General features: G+C 43.8%; 1 protein-coding gene across 1 annotated transcript in view; it reads left to right on the plus strand.

Annotated features, from left to right (window-relative positions):
- Window positions 1–395: 395 nt before the first annotated feature.
- OLFM2 (olfactomedin 2) overlaps window positions 396–15,624 on the plus strand; it is a 55,747-nt gene continuing 40,518 nt past the window's right edge. The window contains exon 1 of the mRNA XM_072602464.1: window positions 396–923. Coding sequence (XP_072458565.1) covers window positions 855–923 — 69 coding nt within the window. The 5' untranslated portion in view covers window positions 396–854. The remainder of the gene's footprint in view (window positions 924–15,624) is intronic.

The following is a 15,624-nucleotide window of genomic DNA, read 5'->3' on the forward strand; positions in this document are numbered from 1 at the left end:
TCTGAGGGAATCTGGTCTTTAATCTTGGCTCATGGAAATAGAAATGAAAGAACTGATTGAGGGGCAGGCCTGGAATAAGGATGGGAGGGACCACTCCCTCCACTCAGGCCCCTGGTGGAGGAAGGAACCCAAGTCCGAAGCAACAACGCCCCCTCCCTTTTCTCATCCCTCCCTCCCCCTCACGTTTTCACTAGGGGAGCGGCTCAGAGTCCTAGTGACCAAGGGCTGCTCCCGGATCTGACCGCAGGCCTGAAGACCGTACCCCCTCTCCCCAAGGCAGCCCTAAACAGCGGTGCATGGGGGGGGGGGGGGGGGGGGGAGAAACACCAGCACCCACGTGACCAGAGACCCTCCCCTTTTTGGCGTTCTTATGACGCCCCCAGGCCCTTCATTCTGGGAGCAGAGCTCCCATCACTGACCCCTCCCCAAATCTTCAGGGAATAAAAGAGTGGGGAATCGGAAGACTTTGGCAAGCGCCCCACCCTCAAAGCACAGGCGGCCCCCCCCAGTTCCTCCCCTACCTCGGTTCTCCGCCCCGACCCCGCGGCTCCGAGGAGATGGGGGCGGGGCGGGGGGGCGGAGCCGGTAACAAAGAGAGAGACAGAGACCGAGCGAGAGAGACACAAAGAGGGGGAGATAGGGACGCACAGAGACAGGGGCGTAAATTGGGAGGGGGTGCAGGAGTGGGACGGGAATCCCGGCCCCGAGGAGGCCCCCGGAGGTGAGGGAAGCAGAGGTGGCCCCCGCCTGGCCCGGACCGCCCGGGGTGATGGTCGCTGGGTCCGAGGGGAGGCTCCACTAACGTGGGGCAGGGGGCTGGGGGGCCGGCGGGAGCCGGGGCTGTGCACCTGGCCATGCTGCTGCTCGCGGCGGCGCCGCCGCTGCTGCTGATCCTGCTCCTGTGCCGAGGCCGCGCCGGACAGGTAAGGGGAGCGCCCTGGAAGCGGCCCAGGGCCGGAGGGGCGCGGGGCGCTGCGCTTTCTGTCCAGATCGGGGTGGGGGGCTTCCGGCCTCGCCTGTGCACAGTCCCGCACGCACACACTCCAGTGCCCCCATCTGCCCCGAGCAAGGTGTGACCCGAAGGCCAGGATCTGGGGCGAAACTTTGGGGGGGCCAGAGATCGGGGAGGATGACTGGGGGCCTCTCCTACAGCGCCCCCACCCCAGGGCCCGGACTCTGGAAAAGGGGCGGGGGCTCACGTGTCAGCGTGAGTGACTGTGACTGTGCGTGGGGGAGTGTGTGAGAGAGGCTGTCCGCTGTGTCTCCACGCGTGCCTGCCCGCCTGCGCTCACACCCCTCGGGCTCGCACACAGACACGCCAGCCCTCGCGTGCCGGCCTGAACTCCGGCACCCTCTGAAGACGGACCCACTCACAGGCCTCATGGAAGCAACACCCTCGCACGTACACAGAAGTGACCACCCACATTTTTATAGACTTTAAGGTTTCCAAAGGGCTTTCTCTACTTTCTGTCCTTTGAGCTCCATAACAACCCTCTGAGGTAGGTATTATTAGCCCCATTTTACTGACGAGCAAACTGAGACTCTTGGAGATGAACTGCAAGTGCCCCTAGTCACAAAAATAATAAGTGATAAAGGCACTCCTGAATTCGAGTCCGGCTTTCACACCATATTCATCCAATCTTTGTTAATCACCTAATTTGTGCCTAACACTCTGTTAGAGCTGGGAAAGATGGAAAGTTTAGGTGCAGCACCCTTCCTTGGTCAGGAATCCCGCAGTCTAACAGATAAAACACTTGCAGAGATCACTATGATGCATAGCAACTGGTGATAAGTGCAGAAAAAGAGGTCCACAGAACTATATGAGGGCTAAGGGGGTAAGGTCGTTAGTGATAGACAATATCTGGAGGACTTCCTGGAAGCAGTGGGATTTGAGCCAGACTTTGAAGCCTGGGTAGGAATTTAACAGGTGAGGAGGAAAGGGCATCCAGGTATGAGGAACAGTGAGAGCAATGACATGGTGATAAAATGTTTAAGGAACAGACAGTGGTCCAATTTGGCTGCAGCAAAGCATGGTACTCGGAAGAGAATCCCATGAAATAAGGCTGGAAAGGAAAGGTAGATGCCATGTTAGAGAGTTTGAGCTTTGCTCAGCAGGTAACTGGGAACAGAGCTATGACCAGATCATAAGAGACCTTAAGACGTAGGAGACATTAGACATTAGTCTTACAGCTTTGTGAAAGACAGAACGGAATGGAGAGTGGAAAACCTGTTTGGATGTGTTTGCAATTGTCCAGGTGAACAGAAATGAGGGCCTGCATTAGGATGGCAGCAGTGGGAATAGGAGAGGAGAAGAGAAAAAATATTATGGAAGTAGAATTAACCAGACTTAGCAACGGATTGAATTGAAAAGGTAAAGGAAAAGGTAGAGGTAACTTCAAAGTTAGGTAAATGAGAGCCCAAGTGAATGTTGATGTCCAGGACAAATAGTGAGGGCAAGGGATGGGGAGAGGGGGTTTGGGGGAAAGGATAGTCAGGTCAGTTTAAGACACTTTGAGTTTGAAATGCTGGTGGAACAAGCAAGTGGAGGTGCCCTTTGTAGGCAGCTGCAGATGTGGGTCTGGAGTTCAGCTGGGGATGAATGAATTTGAGTCATCTCCATAGAAGTGCTAGTTGAAGTGGTGGGGATGAGTGGATGGGTTCCGAAGGGGAAAAGCAGGACAGGGTAAGGCCAGGCAGTGGAGTGGAGGGGGAAGGGACAGATTTAAGAGAGAGTCCTGAGTTGGAGAATACCCACCTTAAGATACTAGACAGAGCATGAGGAACTTTTTCATCACAAATGTACTCCCACACACATTTCCACCATTATACATCCTTCCATGCATATTCAGACACCCTCCTACACACACTCGCACTTGCATGTACACATATACAATAGCCCAATCTCATGCATTCCCACTCGTGGTCCCAGTGTGTCTCAGGTAGGGAATGAAGAAGGGCGAACAGGATTCTTTTGGGGGGAGGGGTTGCCTGACTTCATGAGTCAGCATTCTGGATCATAGGTTCATAAATTTCGAACTGGAAAAGATGTTAAAGATCATCTGATCCAACCCCATCATTTTATAGATGGAGAAACTGAAATCAAAAAAGTTTAAATGACTTGTCTAGGGTAGTGTGCTACAAAATCAGGAGTCAAATCTAGCTCATCTAACCAAACTTAATTTTCATTTCACCAGGTTTTGGGGGGTACCTCCCCTCAGTTTCACTAGTGGGCCCCTCAGGTACCTCTCGGTCTCTCAGAACTCTTGGATTCAGAGAGAGGTAATGGAGGGTCCTTAGGCTTTCATCTTCACGATCAGAAATAATGAATTGTAAATTCCACAACTTCTGGTGCCATTTTCCTGAAAGTAAATATATTGCTTTCTTTCCTTAGGGCTCTTCTCACCCCTGCTGGTTCGTATGGCCTTGGGGTCACTGTAGAGCCCTATTGAATGGGATTTGGAGGAAAGAATCCCTGAGTGGTAGCCATTCCTTTTAATGATTTGGGGGGAAGAAGCAAGAGACTAGAAAAAAACTGACAGAGGGAAACAGTAACAGAGACTACCCTAAAAATGAAGTGAGTAGCCAAGTGAAGGCCACCAATCTGAGTTCCTAGAAACCTTACTGCCCTTCCCAAATCCCATCTCAGGCCTCCATGCATACAAATGAAGGAAGCACTAGAAGACTAGACTTCAGGGAGTGTCCCCTCATCCTTCCTTCACTTTTCCTCCTGCTCCAGGTCTGCTGCATCCCCAGAGGGGCAACACAGACTGATTCCTCAGTGATTTGTGAGATGGTAGGAGTATGTTTTGGGGCTGAGGCAGCCTTTACTTTGGACTCAGAGAAAGGGAGAAAGTCTGTGGAGGAGGATAGCGGCCAATTTGAGTGGACATGGAATCCATGAGGGAGAGGAAAAGGAGCCAACACAGAACAGTAAGCAGTAAGCTACTAAATGCACTCAGAGGATGTATTTACAGCCACAGCCACAAGGTGTCACTCCCAAATCACAGAAGATCCTCCCCTCTCTTCCCCAGTGACCAACTCTGGGTCTCTGTAGTCCATTCAGTACAGTCCTGGCCCTAGGCTTCCAGGTCACCAGCCCCCAGATTGGAGTCTTTCCTACTGAAGTTGACCTGAGCCCTTGTGGCAACCTAGTCTCAATGGGTGGGGAAACAGTAGGGTTTGTGCTGAAAAAGGGTTTGGAGTCATTCCCTATCTCCACCATCCCTTTGTTCTTCTTTCTTCCACTTGTAGTTGGTATTCCTTGGTGGAATTCCCTTGGGAAAGAGGGAAGGATCAATGAAAAATCAATGGCCAAAGAGAGAGAGAGAAAGAGAGAGAGGGTGTGCGTGTGTGTGTGTGTGTGTGTGTGTGTGTGTGTGTGTGTATTATCAGAAACAGATTATGAGGAGTAGGTCAGAGTGGTAAACTTTTTATATATCAGGTCATAAGCTTGGTTTTTATAAAAGCATTTTCTTCTATACTGAATGACCCAGCACTCCTTTCCTCTTCTCCCTTCCCTATTGTCCCTATTATAGGAACAGAAAGAATTATCTCAAGTTACAGTTTGATTTAGTTTTGTGTGGGTGGAGGATATGTGTGATCCTGGAAGAGTCCCTTATCTTCTGTATACATGAGATATTTGAGAAGGGAGACACTTCTGTTTGGAGATGAGTTCAGAAAAGACTTCATGGAGGAGGTGGTACCTGAATTCGATATTTTAAGAAGGAAATAATCTCCATAGGTGGAGAGGTTGGGAGAGACCATTCAAGGCATGGTGGAACAAGACGAGCAAAGTCATTGAGACAGGAAAGAACAGGACGAGGTCAGGCAGAAGAGAGTAAAACAAAATCAAGAATTGGCTGGAATACAGAATATGTTGGACTTCAGGGAGTGCTTCGATTAGCAAGGTGGCTCATCTAGACTAGACTAGCCATATTCAAGGTCAAGTGGCAACATGATGTGGTGGAAAGAGCTTTGGGTAACCAGAGGACCAGGGTTAAAATCCCACCTCTGATATTACTACCTGTGTGTCTTTGGGTAAACCACTTGATTTCCCTGGGCCTTAGTTTCTTCATCTATGAATTGAGCGAGTCGGATCAGATGGCCGCTGAGGATCCTTCCAGCTCCAGAGCTGTGAGTACTCTGTGGTTCCTTTTTCACTAAAATCGTAGTTAATGAGTCCCCACTCACGTGTTTACCTTTCATAGTTAGCTAGAGAGCACAATTACTTCAAACCAAAGAAGGACCAATAAAACAGTTCAATAAACATGGGCTGCATTCACAAATACACATAGGCAAACGTGGCAGGGCACACACAAGTAGGGAATACATACGATCAGAGAATACGTATGTGCGTGTGTGTGTGTGTGTGTGTGTGTGTGTGTGTGTGTGTGTGTACACATATAGGTAATAGGAGTCACCAGAGTACATGCATGGAGGGGCAAATCATGCCTCTGACAGTGTAAGTCTGCTAATGTCTTCTGGTGCTCCTGGGTGAGTCCTACTCCCATCTGGTTTCTGGTGAATGTTTATCCCTCTCCAGAAACGTTCTCTGCCAGATGCTGCTCTGCAGGACCTATTTTTCTGCTACTTGCTGCTCTGCTTGTCTCATAGTTTCTGCTAACTAGTGACAGGCACAACAGCTTCCAGCTCCTTGCTTCAGCTAAGTCTTTGACCATAGTGCCTTCTCTAACTCATAAGAAGAGTGGGCTCTGCCATGCTCTTTTAATTGAAAGCCCCAAGGTTTGAACAGCTCTGTTGGAAAAATACCATACACAGCCACAGGGTCAGCAGAATGGGGTAGGAGTGGGAGAATTTTCCCATCTAGAAGATCTTGCGCCTCCCGCAAAAATTCTTTGCTGTAGATGTCAATCTTTTTAGCTCACAGATCAGAGCAACTCCTGGCTATCTTATAAGTGTCCTCAAACATAACGTTTTCTGTGAACTGGACTTTCTAACTCTTTGGCTTGCCGCTAGGGCCCAAGCTTTCCCTTACTGACGTGTGAATTGGGACAAAGGCAAAGAGACAAAATCAAACCCAAGAGGCAAAATAACTGTCTCTGCCCCTTAGCCTTGCTTTTTCCTGTATTGTATGTATATGACCATTAAAGGAGTTTCAGGTTTGGGGTCCTCCCTTCTATCCTTCCCCAGTGAAAATTTTGCAAATCATATAGGAATACTGAGGTATCCTTAACACAAAACACCACATAGGAGTTAACATGTCATGTAGTACATCTACCATATATACAATGTATCGTATGTACACATATGTATATATGCACACATATGTGTCGAGATATAGATATAGATATATCGTAGTCCCAGTATCTACCAGGGTTTCTTCCCTTTCCCCATGTCTCGGCAGTGATTGGTTTTCCTAAAGTATGGTAATATGTTCCCAGGACTTGATTGGCTTCTGTCTCCTTTAACACAGCTTCCTGACCAGCTAAAGTATAAAAAGCCCCACCCTAGTGGCCCCTCTGACTTAGATGTCCCAAGACCCCATGAGTCACCACACCCTGCCCTGCTGACCAGCAAATGGAGATGGTGGGGGAGGGCACTTCTATAGACATTAAATGTTACTAAAGGTTTGTTGCATATCTTTACTTTGTCAGGGATAAGTAAACCTGCATTTGTTAACTGTTAGATGATTTATGAGTACCTCATTTCATCCCAGAATCAAAACTAAAGTAACAAAAGTGCCAATGTCAGGCACGTCCCTAAGAGTATAGTAACCAAATATAGATCACATGCAGAAATGGAATATATTTACTAGCAATATAGAATGCTACAGTAGAACACTACATACTAAAATATATATTAAAAACATTTCAACAGTACATGAAAAAAACTACATATCAGTATCACATTCACATCAATAGACTATACTATAACTGTATCCGTAGATCATTGTATAACAAAATATGTCATGTACAATACATAAGAATATAGATTGCAGAATAAAATGGAGAGAATGAACTCGTGATTTCATTGGTATGAGGAACTCCCAGGTGAAGAAACTTCCTCTACAGGTCAGCACATTGTCTGAAAATTATAGTCTTGGAGAGCTACCAAAACATTGAGGGAATACATGACTTCCCCAGAGTCACACAGCCAATATGTGGCAGAAGCGTCTTGAACCCAGATTTTCCTGGCTTTGAGGCCAGCTCTCAGCCCCTGTACCACCCTGCTTCTTAGTTATATACAAAGCATGCATCCTATGCACTCTATCAGTGAGCTTTGTCTGGCTCCATAAGTAATTGCTTCTTCCATTTCTCTGAAGCATCATAATTAGATTTGGTCACTGGCCAAATAGGTCTGGCATTTTTCCTGTGATGTCCCAGCTCTTGAATGTCCCAGAGTAGCTATAAGCACCCAGAAACCTGTTGGTCTTTAGTCCCAGCCCTACACTTGAGAATGTTTGGAAGGTGCTCCGTTTAGGTTCATCCCAACCCTTTTCTCTGAAGAGAAGACCCCATGGAGCCAAGATAAACTCCGCCAGGGTTCCTTGACTCTCTGGTGGGTACCAAGGCACCATTCCTTCTCTGTCTGAAATATCTTCTTTGCTATTATCTAGCCCTATCTATTATCAGTCTTCCTGTAATTGATAAGCAGACTTTTCTCAGAATCCTCTTATCTGTCCATTATGTCTTTTCACTTGTTCCCCAGAAAGTCTACTAACTTCTAATTGTACAATTACTAATTCACTAACTAGTAATCTGATTACTAGTCCACTAATTGTCCACTAGGCAATAGTTGGTTGCAGTACATTGTATTGTAGCACCCCCACCATTCTCAGGTATAGTTCTGTAAAGAGGAGAGTTATCCATTGTCTCAACTATGGTATGGTATGATGATTTTCCATCATTCCAACATCTTCTGTGGTGCCTACACACCAAGGTTTCTTAGTGGAATCCTCTTGAAGATTTTGACAGTGAACTTTGAAGAACTTGACCACTAGGCAATGGTGTGTTTCCATCCAAGATTTTCTGAGCTAAGCTCATAGATAAGTGGTAGAGGCCTCTTTTAGCTGATCTCTCAGTTAAGAAATGCACTGCTTGGGAGTCTTTGTATACTCGCCATCTTCCAAGAGTCGAAAGCATAAGAAGTCCATGACTAGTTCTTGTCCAAACATTAGGAAGTTTGGTGTAAATGTTTAGGCAACATTCCTGGCAGCAGTGTGTGTATGAGCGAGTGTGCATGTGCACATGTGTGCACACACACATACTCTAAAAGTTCATGTATTGACTCCACCAAGATGTCTTCTTAGGATTCAGGGTCCCTAGCATGTTCAACATTGTGAAGCTAAAACACTAGGGCTATGTGGGTCTCCTTGTGGATGGGAAGATGTAGTTCTGGATTTCTTAATTTCTGCCCCGAATCAACATTTCCTTGAATAATTTGCTGTCAGAGTCTCTTCTTTGGTCAGAGTGGATCTTGGAATGGAATCTATAGATAGGCAAATGGTTCTCCCATAATGCTTTAAGCAAATATAGCAGCTTTCTGGTACCTGGAAGGGTATGCTAGTGAAATGGTCAGTCAGTACTAAGATATGGCTTATGTTTTCACCTTGCACTCCTAGGGATTTTTTTTTAAGTGTGCACAAGCTGCAATGGCTCACTGGCATTTATAGTCCCAATTTACAATTGGTATCACTTTTCTTTAACAGAGCATTTTCTTTGAACATAATGAACACAGGTCTTAAATGTCTTAGTGATATCTACTCCCATCTTGGGTTAGTAAATTAGGCTCCTGCGTTATCCCTTGCCTCATATGCCCAAAGTCATGTAATATCTTCATGGTCATACATCAAGATGATTGGGTGGCACCAGTTGCTTCCTGGTACCATGTCTGGGATAGGATACAGTCTGACTCAGCATTCTATTGTATAATTCTAACCTCTGCCCTTGAATCAATCCTTAAAGGGACTGAGTCTTGGGTTCCTTAAATTCACTGACTTCTTGACTTATATAATTTCTTAAAGTCCATTGCTGTGATCACAAAGAGGGAGAGAGTATTGGCTCAATGATACAAGGTACACACGCACTTATGGTACCTGATGGAAGTCCCCCAAACTCTCAGGTTTCTATTTAACTGCAACCCAAATCCCTAGACATAATAGACAGCCTATACTCCTTCTATCAGTGGCACTATAGCTTCAGCGTTCCATGGCCATCAGTTCAGAGGAGTTGTTTGTATCTCAGTCTTCGCTGGCAAATATATTCAACTAATAACTGGCTAATGATGCTACCTATATCTCACAGGCAGTTTCCAATTTAGTGCTGCTCAAAATATAGATCTGTGAATTATTGTCCATCCACTATTGAACTTTAGCAGCATATACATGATCTTTGAATTTTTCAGTGATGGCCTGTTTCAGAGCTGAGAATCCCAATTTGTGTATGGAATAACAAATCTCATTGTCACTATGTCTTCTGCTGGCAAATGCCATTGGTTTCTGATAACAGTCACTCTCTTGGTTTAGCACTGTTCCCAGTTCTGCCAGTCTAGCAACTAGATGCTGGACAAAGAGTTTTTGTTCTGTATAGGTTAATGGTGATGCATGTATGAGGCAGCAAGCCATATCTTTAAAAATTTATACATATTTAACAATCTAACAATCTCAGAAGGATTTCAAAGGGTTCAAAAGAAAATGACCTTCCATGCCCTTCTTCTAATAGTTCTCCTCAATCACATAATCACAGCTGAGATCATTGAATGGCAATGGCAGAGTAGTGCTTTATAAATTTGTAATAACAGCCACCAAATCTTAAAAATCTTAGAAAAGTCCTTAAGTCTCAAATATTCTTTGGATATGGCCAATTGGGGATCACTTCTATTTTCTCTAGCTGAGTGCTGATTCCTTGCTGAGACACTGTGACCCACATACTTGACTAAGGTTCAGCAACAGTGGTATTCGACAATGATAGTAACAAGTAGAATGTAACTAGGATAAAAAAAGGAAATGAAAAGAGGGAGAGAGAGAGAGAGAGATGAGATTGAGGGAAAGAGATGGAGACAAAGAGAAATAGCATCCAGAGAGAAAGAGAGAGAGAGAGAGAGAGAGAGAGAGAGAGAGAGAGAGAGAGAGAGAGAGAGAGAGAGAAAGAGAAGAGAGAGTGTAGGAGTGACAGCCTGATTATTATGGTTTGGAAAATTACAGTAGTGATAGGAAGACATAGGAGTGTAGAATGGCACACCCTTGGCAGCAGCTGTGATAGAATTAATTTGATTATGATCCCAGAATTGGGATGGGAAGCAGAAAGTATACGTTGGGTTGTAAGGTGATTGGTAAGAAAATGATCAGGGATCTTGATACAGATCCAGCACCATCTGTGGGTACAGTAGCCCACTCACACACTGTGTTAAGCATTTCAGCTTATTCAATGGCAAACTTTCTCTGCCCATTATAATTTCAGACTATCTAAGCAAATCTTTCTGTTTAGCGAGTCAGCAGCGATCTATTTACAGGCTTTCTATGATCGATCATCAGAAACTTTTGAATGATTGACAATTTGGGACAATTTACAGGAAAAAAAAATATTGAGTAGGGTCTCCCTAATTGTATCTGTGAGTAGTCACTTCATATTTCCCCAAATCTCTTATACCTCCCTTCAATATGTATTTAATGTCCTTATTTCTCTACTCAGAGTTAACTCCTCAAATCAGAAGTCTTCACATTTTAAAGTCCATTATTTCAACATGCTTTTCTTAAATTTTGGCTTCCATTTTTTCAAATCTTAGTTAAAGTTTTATTCAGCAAATAAATAATATAGATTGCAATCATACAAGTGTGCAGTGCCATATAGTTATAAAAGTGGTAAAACCAATAACCAAATGCAAACGTGATGCCAAACAACAGTAATAACTGAAAAGTGGACACCAAGAACTCGTGAAAAAGCAGGGATGCCAAATACAATTAAGCAGCAGTGTAGTCAATATCTTGATACTACTGTAAACTTCAAGCACTAGTCATTAATAGAAGTGCAATACTCCTGTAGGCAAGAGGCATAATGCATTGATAATCAATGGCATTCAAAAGAACAATGTTTTGGAAATTCCGTGGCATACAATGGGCTAATCATGAGAAAGGAAGGTCAGTGAAGAGTTAAAAAAAGAAGTTTCAAAATAGGACTTAGAGGAGAAAATATTTTTAGCAAAAACGAAAAACAACCTTACTATTATTCAGCTGAAAGAAAAATAACTTTGAACTAAAAAACTCAGAAATATTGAAAAAAATTACATGTTGAGCATCCTCACATGAAGCCCCTGGGGTCATCCCACAATTCACAAGGCTACCCCAGGTTTGAGGTCCTCTGTATTTCCTTATCCATTCAAAACCAGAGTTCATAAGCCCCACTGATGTGTTTACCTTTAATAATCACCCAAAAGATACAATTAATTCAAGACAAAAGACGTTTAATGAGATAACACAGTAAAAAAAATAATACTGAAACATTTCGTCCTTAAATTTGGACAACATTTTCCCACAAAAAAGCACATTATCAGTGAGAAGAGTAGATTCACAGGTGATATGCAGGTAGATGGGCACATAAGTAAGGATCATGTATTGCTAGGTTATACTGTAGAAGGGCACAACAAGTATGGAAGATGTGTGGCCAGGGTCCGTATGTGGATAAGAAATTCATGATTTTGACACTGCAGAGCTTCTGTGTGGTAGTGATGTCATGATTCTCTTTCTAGTTTCTGATGGTTGCATAGTCTGTTCCAGAATTATTGTCAGGGACAGATGCTGTCCCCGCAGACATTGCTAGCACAACTTGACTGTGCACTTGGTTGTGAAACCTCTCTTCTTTCAGCTCCTAGCTTCAATCAAAATCCTTGGCTAAGCACTTTCTCTTCCTCAAGAGAAGAGTGGGCCCTGCTTTACTTCTTTGGTTGAAAATTCCAAGGCTTTCAACAGCTCTTTAAAAGAAAAACAGCAGTCCTTACACTTAGCCATAGATCAGAAGACTGATGGAAGGGGCAGGGAGAGACAGCTGAGAATGTTCTGTCTTGTTCCTTTCAGAGTTTTAACCCCAAGATCTTTCATTTCCAGTAAGAGATTCTTTGCCTCAGAGGGTCTTTAGAACATAGGGTAGTAGCACCCCTACTTATTTATCTAGTACCCTCACACTTAATCTTAATATGCTTAATATACTATTTGTTTGACTTGTCTATCTGTTGAAGCTCTCTCTGGTGGAGAGTATGCATTCTGTTCATCTGCTAGCATGAATCTCTATTAAACAGCAGGCTTCACTTAATCATCATCCTTATAGAGGCTACTCTCCCACAAAATTTCCAAGAGCTATGGGGTTCAAGTTCTGCTTATTTTTCAATTCTAAAACTTCTGCTTGCTGCTACAGATGAGTAGAATGGGACAAAGACAGAGATAAAGCTATACTTAGTCAAGTAGGGAGCAAATCTATGGGGGCATAGGAACATTACTGCCTTTATTACGTATGTTGGGGGGGGGGGGTTGATATTGAAATTATGGAATGAAAGGGCTAGTTTTAAAACAGGCAGCCAGGCTTTAAGGTTTTAAATGAAGTGCAAAGAAGTGTCTATTATATTGGCCCTTTATGAGATGCAATGAAGTTCTTCATTCAGGCTTGATGGATTAAGAGGGAAGACAGCCATCAAAGAGCCTAAGTATCTGCCATAACCCTAGTTGCCCTTTACCAAGCAAAACATATAGTCTAAGGAGCCATTTCAGGCAGAAGATCATTATAAGGAGTATGACCTCTGGAATGAATAGAATCCTCTATGGAGCTTTAGAAGAAGCTCCATCCCTCCTCACCCTTGAGAGAGAATCATTCTTTACCTGGGGAGTCATAACTTTTTGAAGTGACATTATTCACCCATTAGGTATAGAGGGGGCACTCAGCAAGATACTAGTTTGGTCAATTGAGGCAGGAGACAGCTCTAAGGAATGTGAGTTTTGGCCATTGAGAAGAAAGCCAGTTTTGGAAGAACTCAACCCTTGAGAAGATAGTATTCTCCAGAGGGAAAGGTATTACCCTCCTCTCTCACCATCATTGTCCCATATGACATTTTGTAGTAAAACTTTTTACCCAACAGGAGATAACAAAACACAGTCAAGGCCCAAGACCAAAGGAGCTTTGGGAGTCAAGAGAGTTAGCATTGACTGTCTGGAGTTGAGTTTCAGAGAGGGACAGGAAAGACCTGCAGTCAAGGAGAGCTACATATAAAGATGCCACAAAAGAAAGGAAATCATTTGTGAAAGGCCAGTTGTTTGTGGAGCCAGAGTGAGGAAGGCCTTTATTAACAGGTCAAGGAACTTATATTTTATCCTGTATACAATAAGGTGCCACTGAACATTTCTGAGCCAAGGAGTAACATAATTAAAACTGTGCATTTAGGAGATTATTTTGATAGCATGAGAAGGAAAAATTAAAGAAGGCCGAGATGCCAGGTAGGAGGTCACTGCAATAGTCCAGGCCAGAAGTGATGAGGCCTTGAACTAGCTTAATGGCAATGTGAGTAAAGGAAGATTAGACAGATACAAGAAATATTATACAGGTAGAATCAATAGGATTTATTGATTAATTGTATATGAGGTTGAAGGAGACAGATGAGTCAAAAAACAACTGAAGTGTAGAGCCTGGGGGACAGAAAGGATACTAGTTGCATCAATAGAAATAGGGAAGACAGGAAGAAAGGCTAATTTAGCAGAAAAGGATGGTAAATTCCACTTTAAACACTAGGAAAACTGGAGAAAGGAAGAATAGGGCACTTCCTCCTTTACTCTACCTGGTTGTAGGTGGGGGGTATGAATGAGGAGAGATTGTGAAGGAAAGTTTAAAGTCCCAGTTGTATATCCAATAAAGAGATTAGGTCATTGGAAATTCAGAATGAGAGTTCGGGAGCATGATCAGGGCTGGAGATATCTACTCATGTATATAGGTTACAAATGAATGAATGGATGCATGGACATTTACTAAGCATGTACCATGTGTCAGGCAATGAGCAGACAACTCTCTAAGACTGTAAGTTGCAAAGAAGGATTTGGCCTGTTTTGGAACTGGAAGTTTCCTCATATGGGAATCCCCTATATCAGTTAAATCACAGATCCATTCCCTTTTTTTATCTCTCCACCTCCAAGCATTTTCTGTGGCTGTCTCCTATGTTTGCTCTTCTTATGAATGTCTCCTATGAATGCTATGTCTCCTATGTTTGGAATGCTCTCCCACCTCAGCTCCACCTACTGATGTCCCTGGCTTCCTTTAAATCTGAACTATGATCCTTTCTTCCACAGGAAGCCTTTTCTAACCCCTCTTAATTCTAGTACCTTCCCACTCTTTCTTACATATCCTGTATATAGCTTGTTTGTATTTTTTGTTTGTTCATTGTCTCTCCCCATTAGATTGTGGGCTCCTTACTCCTTTTGTATCTGCAGCACTTAATTTACTTGTGCCTGGCACATAGTGGGTCCTTAATACATGTTTATTGTCTATTGACCATGCCCCAGACACTGTGGTAAGCTCAGGGAATCCAAATTTTAATAGTAAGGCAGTCTGTGCCCTCAAGTAACATACAACCTAATAAGGGAAAACAGCACATATAGGGAAGTGGTGGACAGGAAAGGAGTTTTGGTCTGTGGAGTGATGGATAGTAAGTTGGTCCACAGGGCAGTGATTGACATTGCCTTTCCAGAAGAGTAGTATATTTGAAATTATTATTATGCCCAAAGTAAGAGATGGAAAGAGAAGTGGGATGAGGGCTGGAGGAAGAGGTGGATGGCAAGGTAGCCTGGGTATCCAGATGACTAGATGGGATATGGAATCAAAGCCTGTTTTGAGGTCTAGGATCAGCTAGAGTGGGCCAGATAAATTTTCATTTACAAATCATGATGGCAGGGCTTCAGGGAGGGAGTACAAATAAATGAATGAGTTAACGGAAGGCATGGAATTAGGTGATCTCCCTGAGGAAGAGGGTTTATAGAGAAATGAAGGGTGATGACTGAGCCTTGAGGGGATTCCCACATTTAAAAAGTAGGGGGAAGGTGTCAGAGGTGAAAGGGATTGAATTTTAGAGGATATTCCAACTTATACCTATTAGACAGACAACCTCAGATCCCTTCCCACTTTTAAGATTCAGGGACAGAAAAGGCATAAATGACCAGGAAAATAGACAAGAACCAAGAAAGAGCAATGTCACATGAGAGGCCAGGGTATAAAGAAGCAGGGGGTGGTCAATTGTGTCAAAGGCCACAGACAAGGAAAAGAGAAAGAAGACTTTTAAAAAGGCATTAGATGGGAGGTTGCAGGTGACATTGGAGAGCTGTTTCATTAGAGTGGTGGGAATAAAAGCCAGAATTCTAGAGATTGAGAAGTGTTGTGGGTGGTGTGGCAGCAAAGGGAGATAAAATAATAGCTTGAGGAACCATCAGGGTCAAAGGAAGTATAGGAGAGAGCTGAGCATGTTTTTAGGCAGTAAGAAAGGGACCAATAAGAAAGGCGGAAATTGAAGACGCATGAGAGAGGGGAGATAACTGCAGAAATAAGGTCTTGAAGAAAGTGAGAGAAGACAGGATCAAGAGAATATGGCCAGAGGGCTTAGCTTTCACAAGTAGGAGGACCACTTAATCCTGACCTGGTAGGA

Source organism: Notamacropus eugenii, chromosome 4, assembly GCF_028372415.1.
Source record: "Notamacropus eugenii isolate mMacEug1 chromosome 4, mMacEug1.pri_v2, whole genome shotgun sequence".
NCBI classification, from domain to species: domain Eukaryota; kingdom Metazoa; phylum Chordata; class Mammalia; order Diprotodontia; family Macropodidae; genus Notamacropus; species Notamacropus eugenii.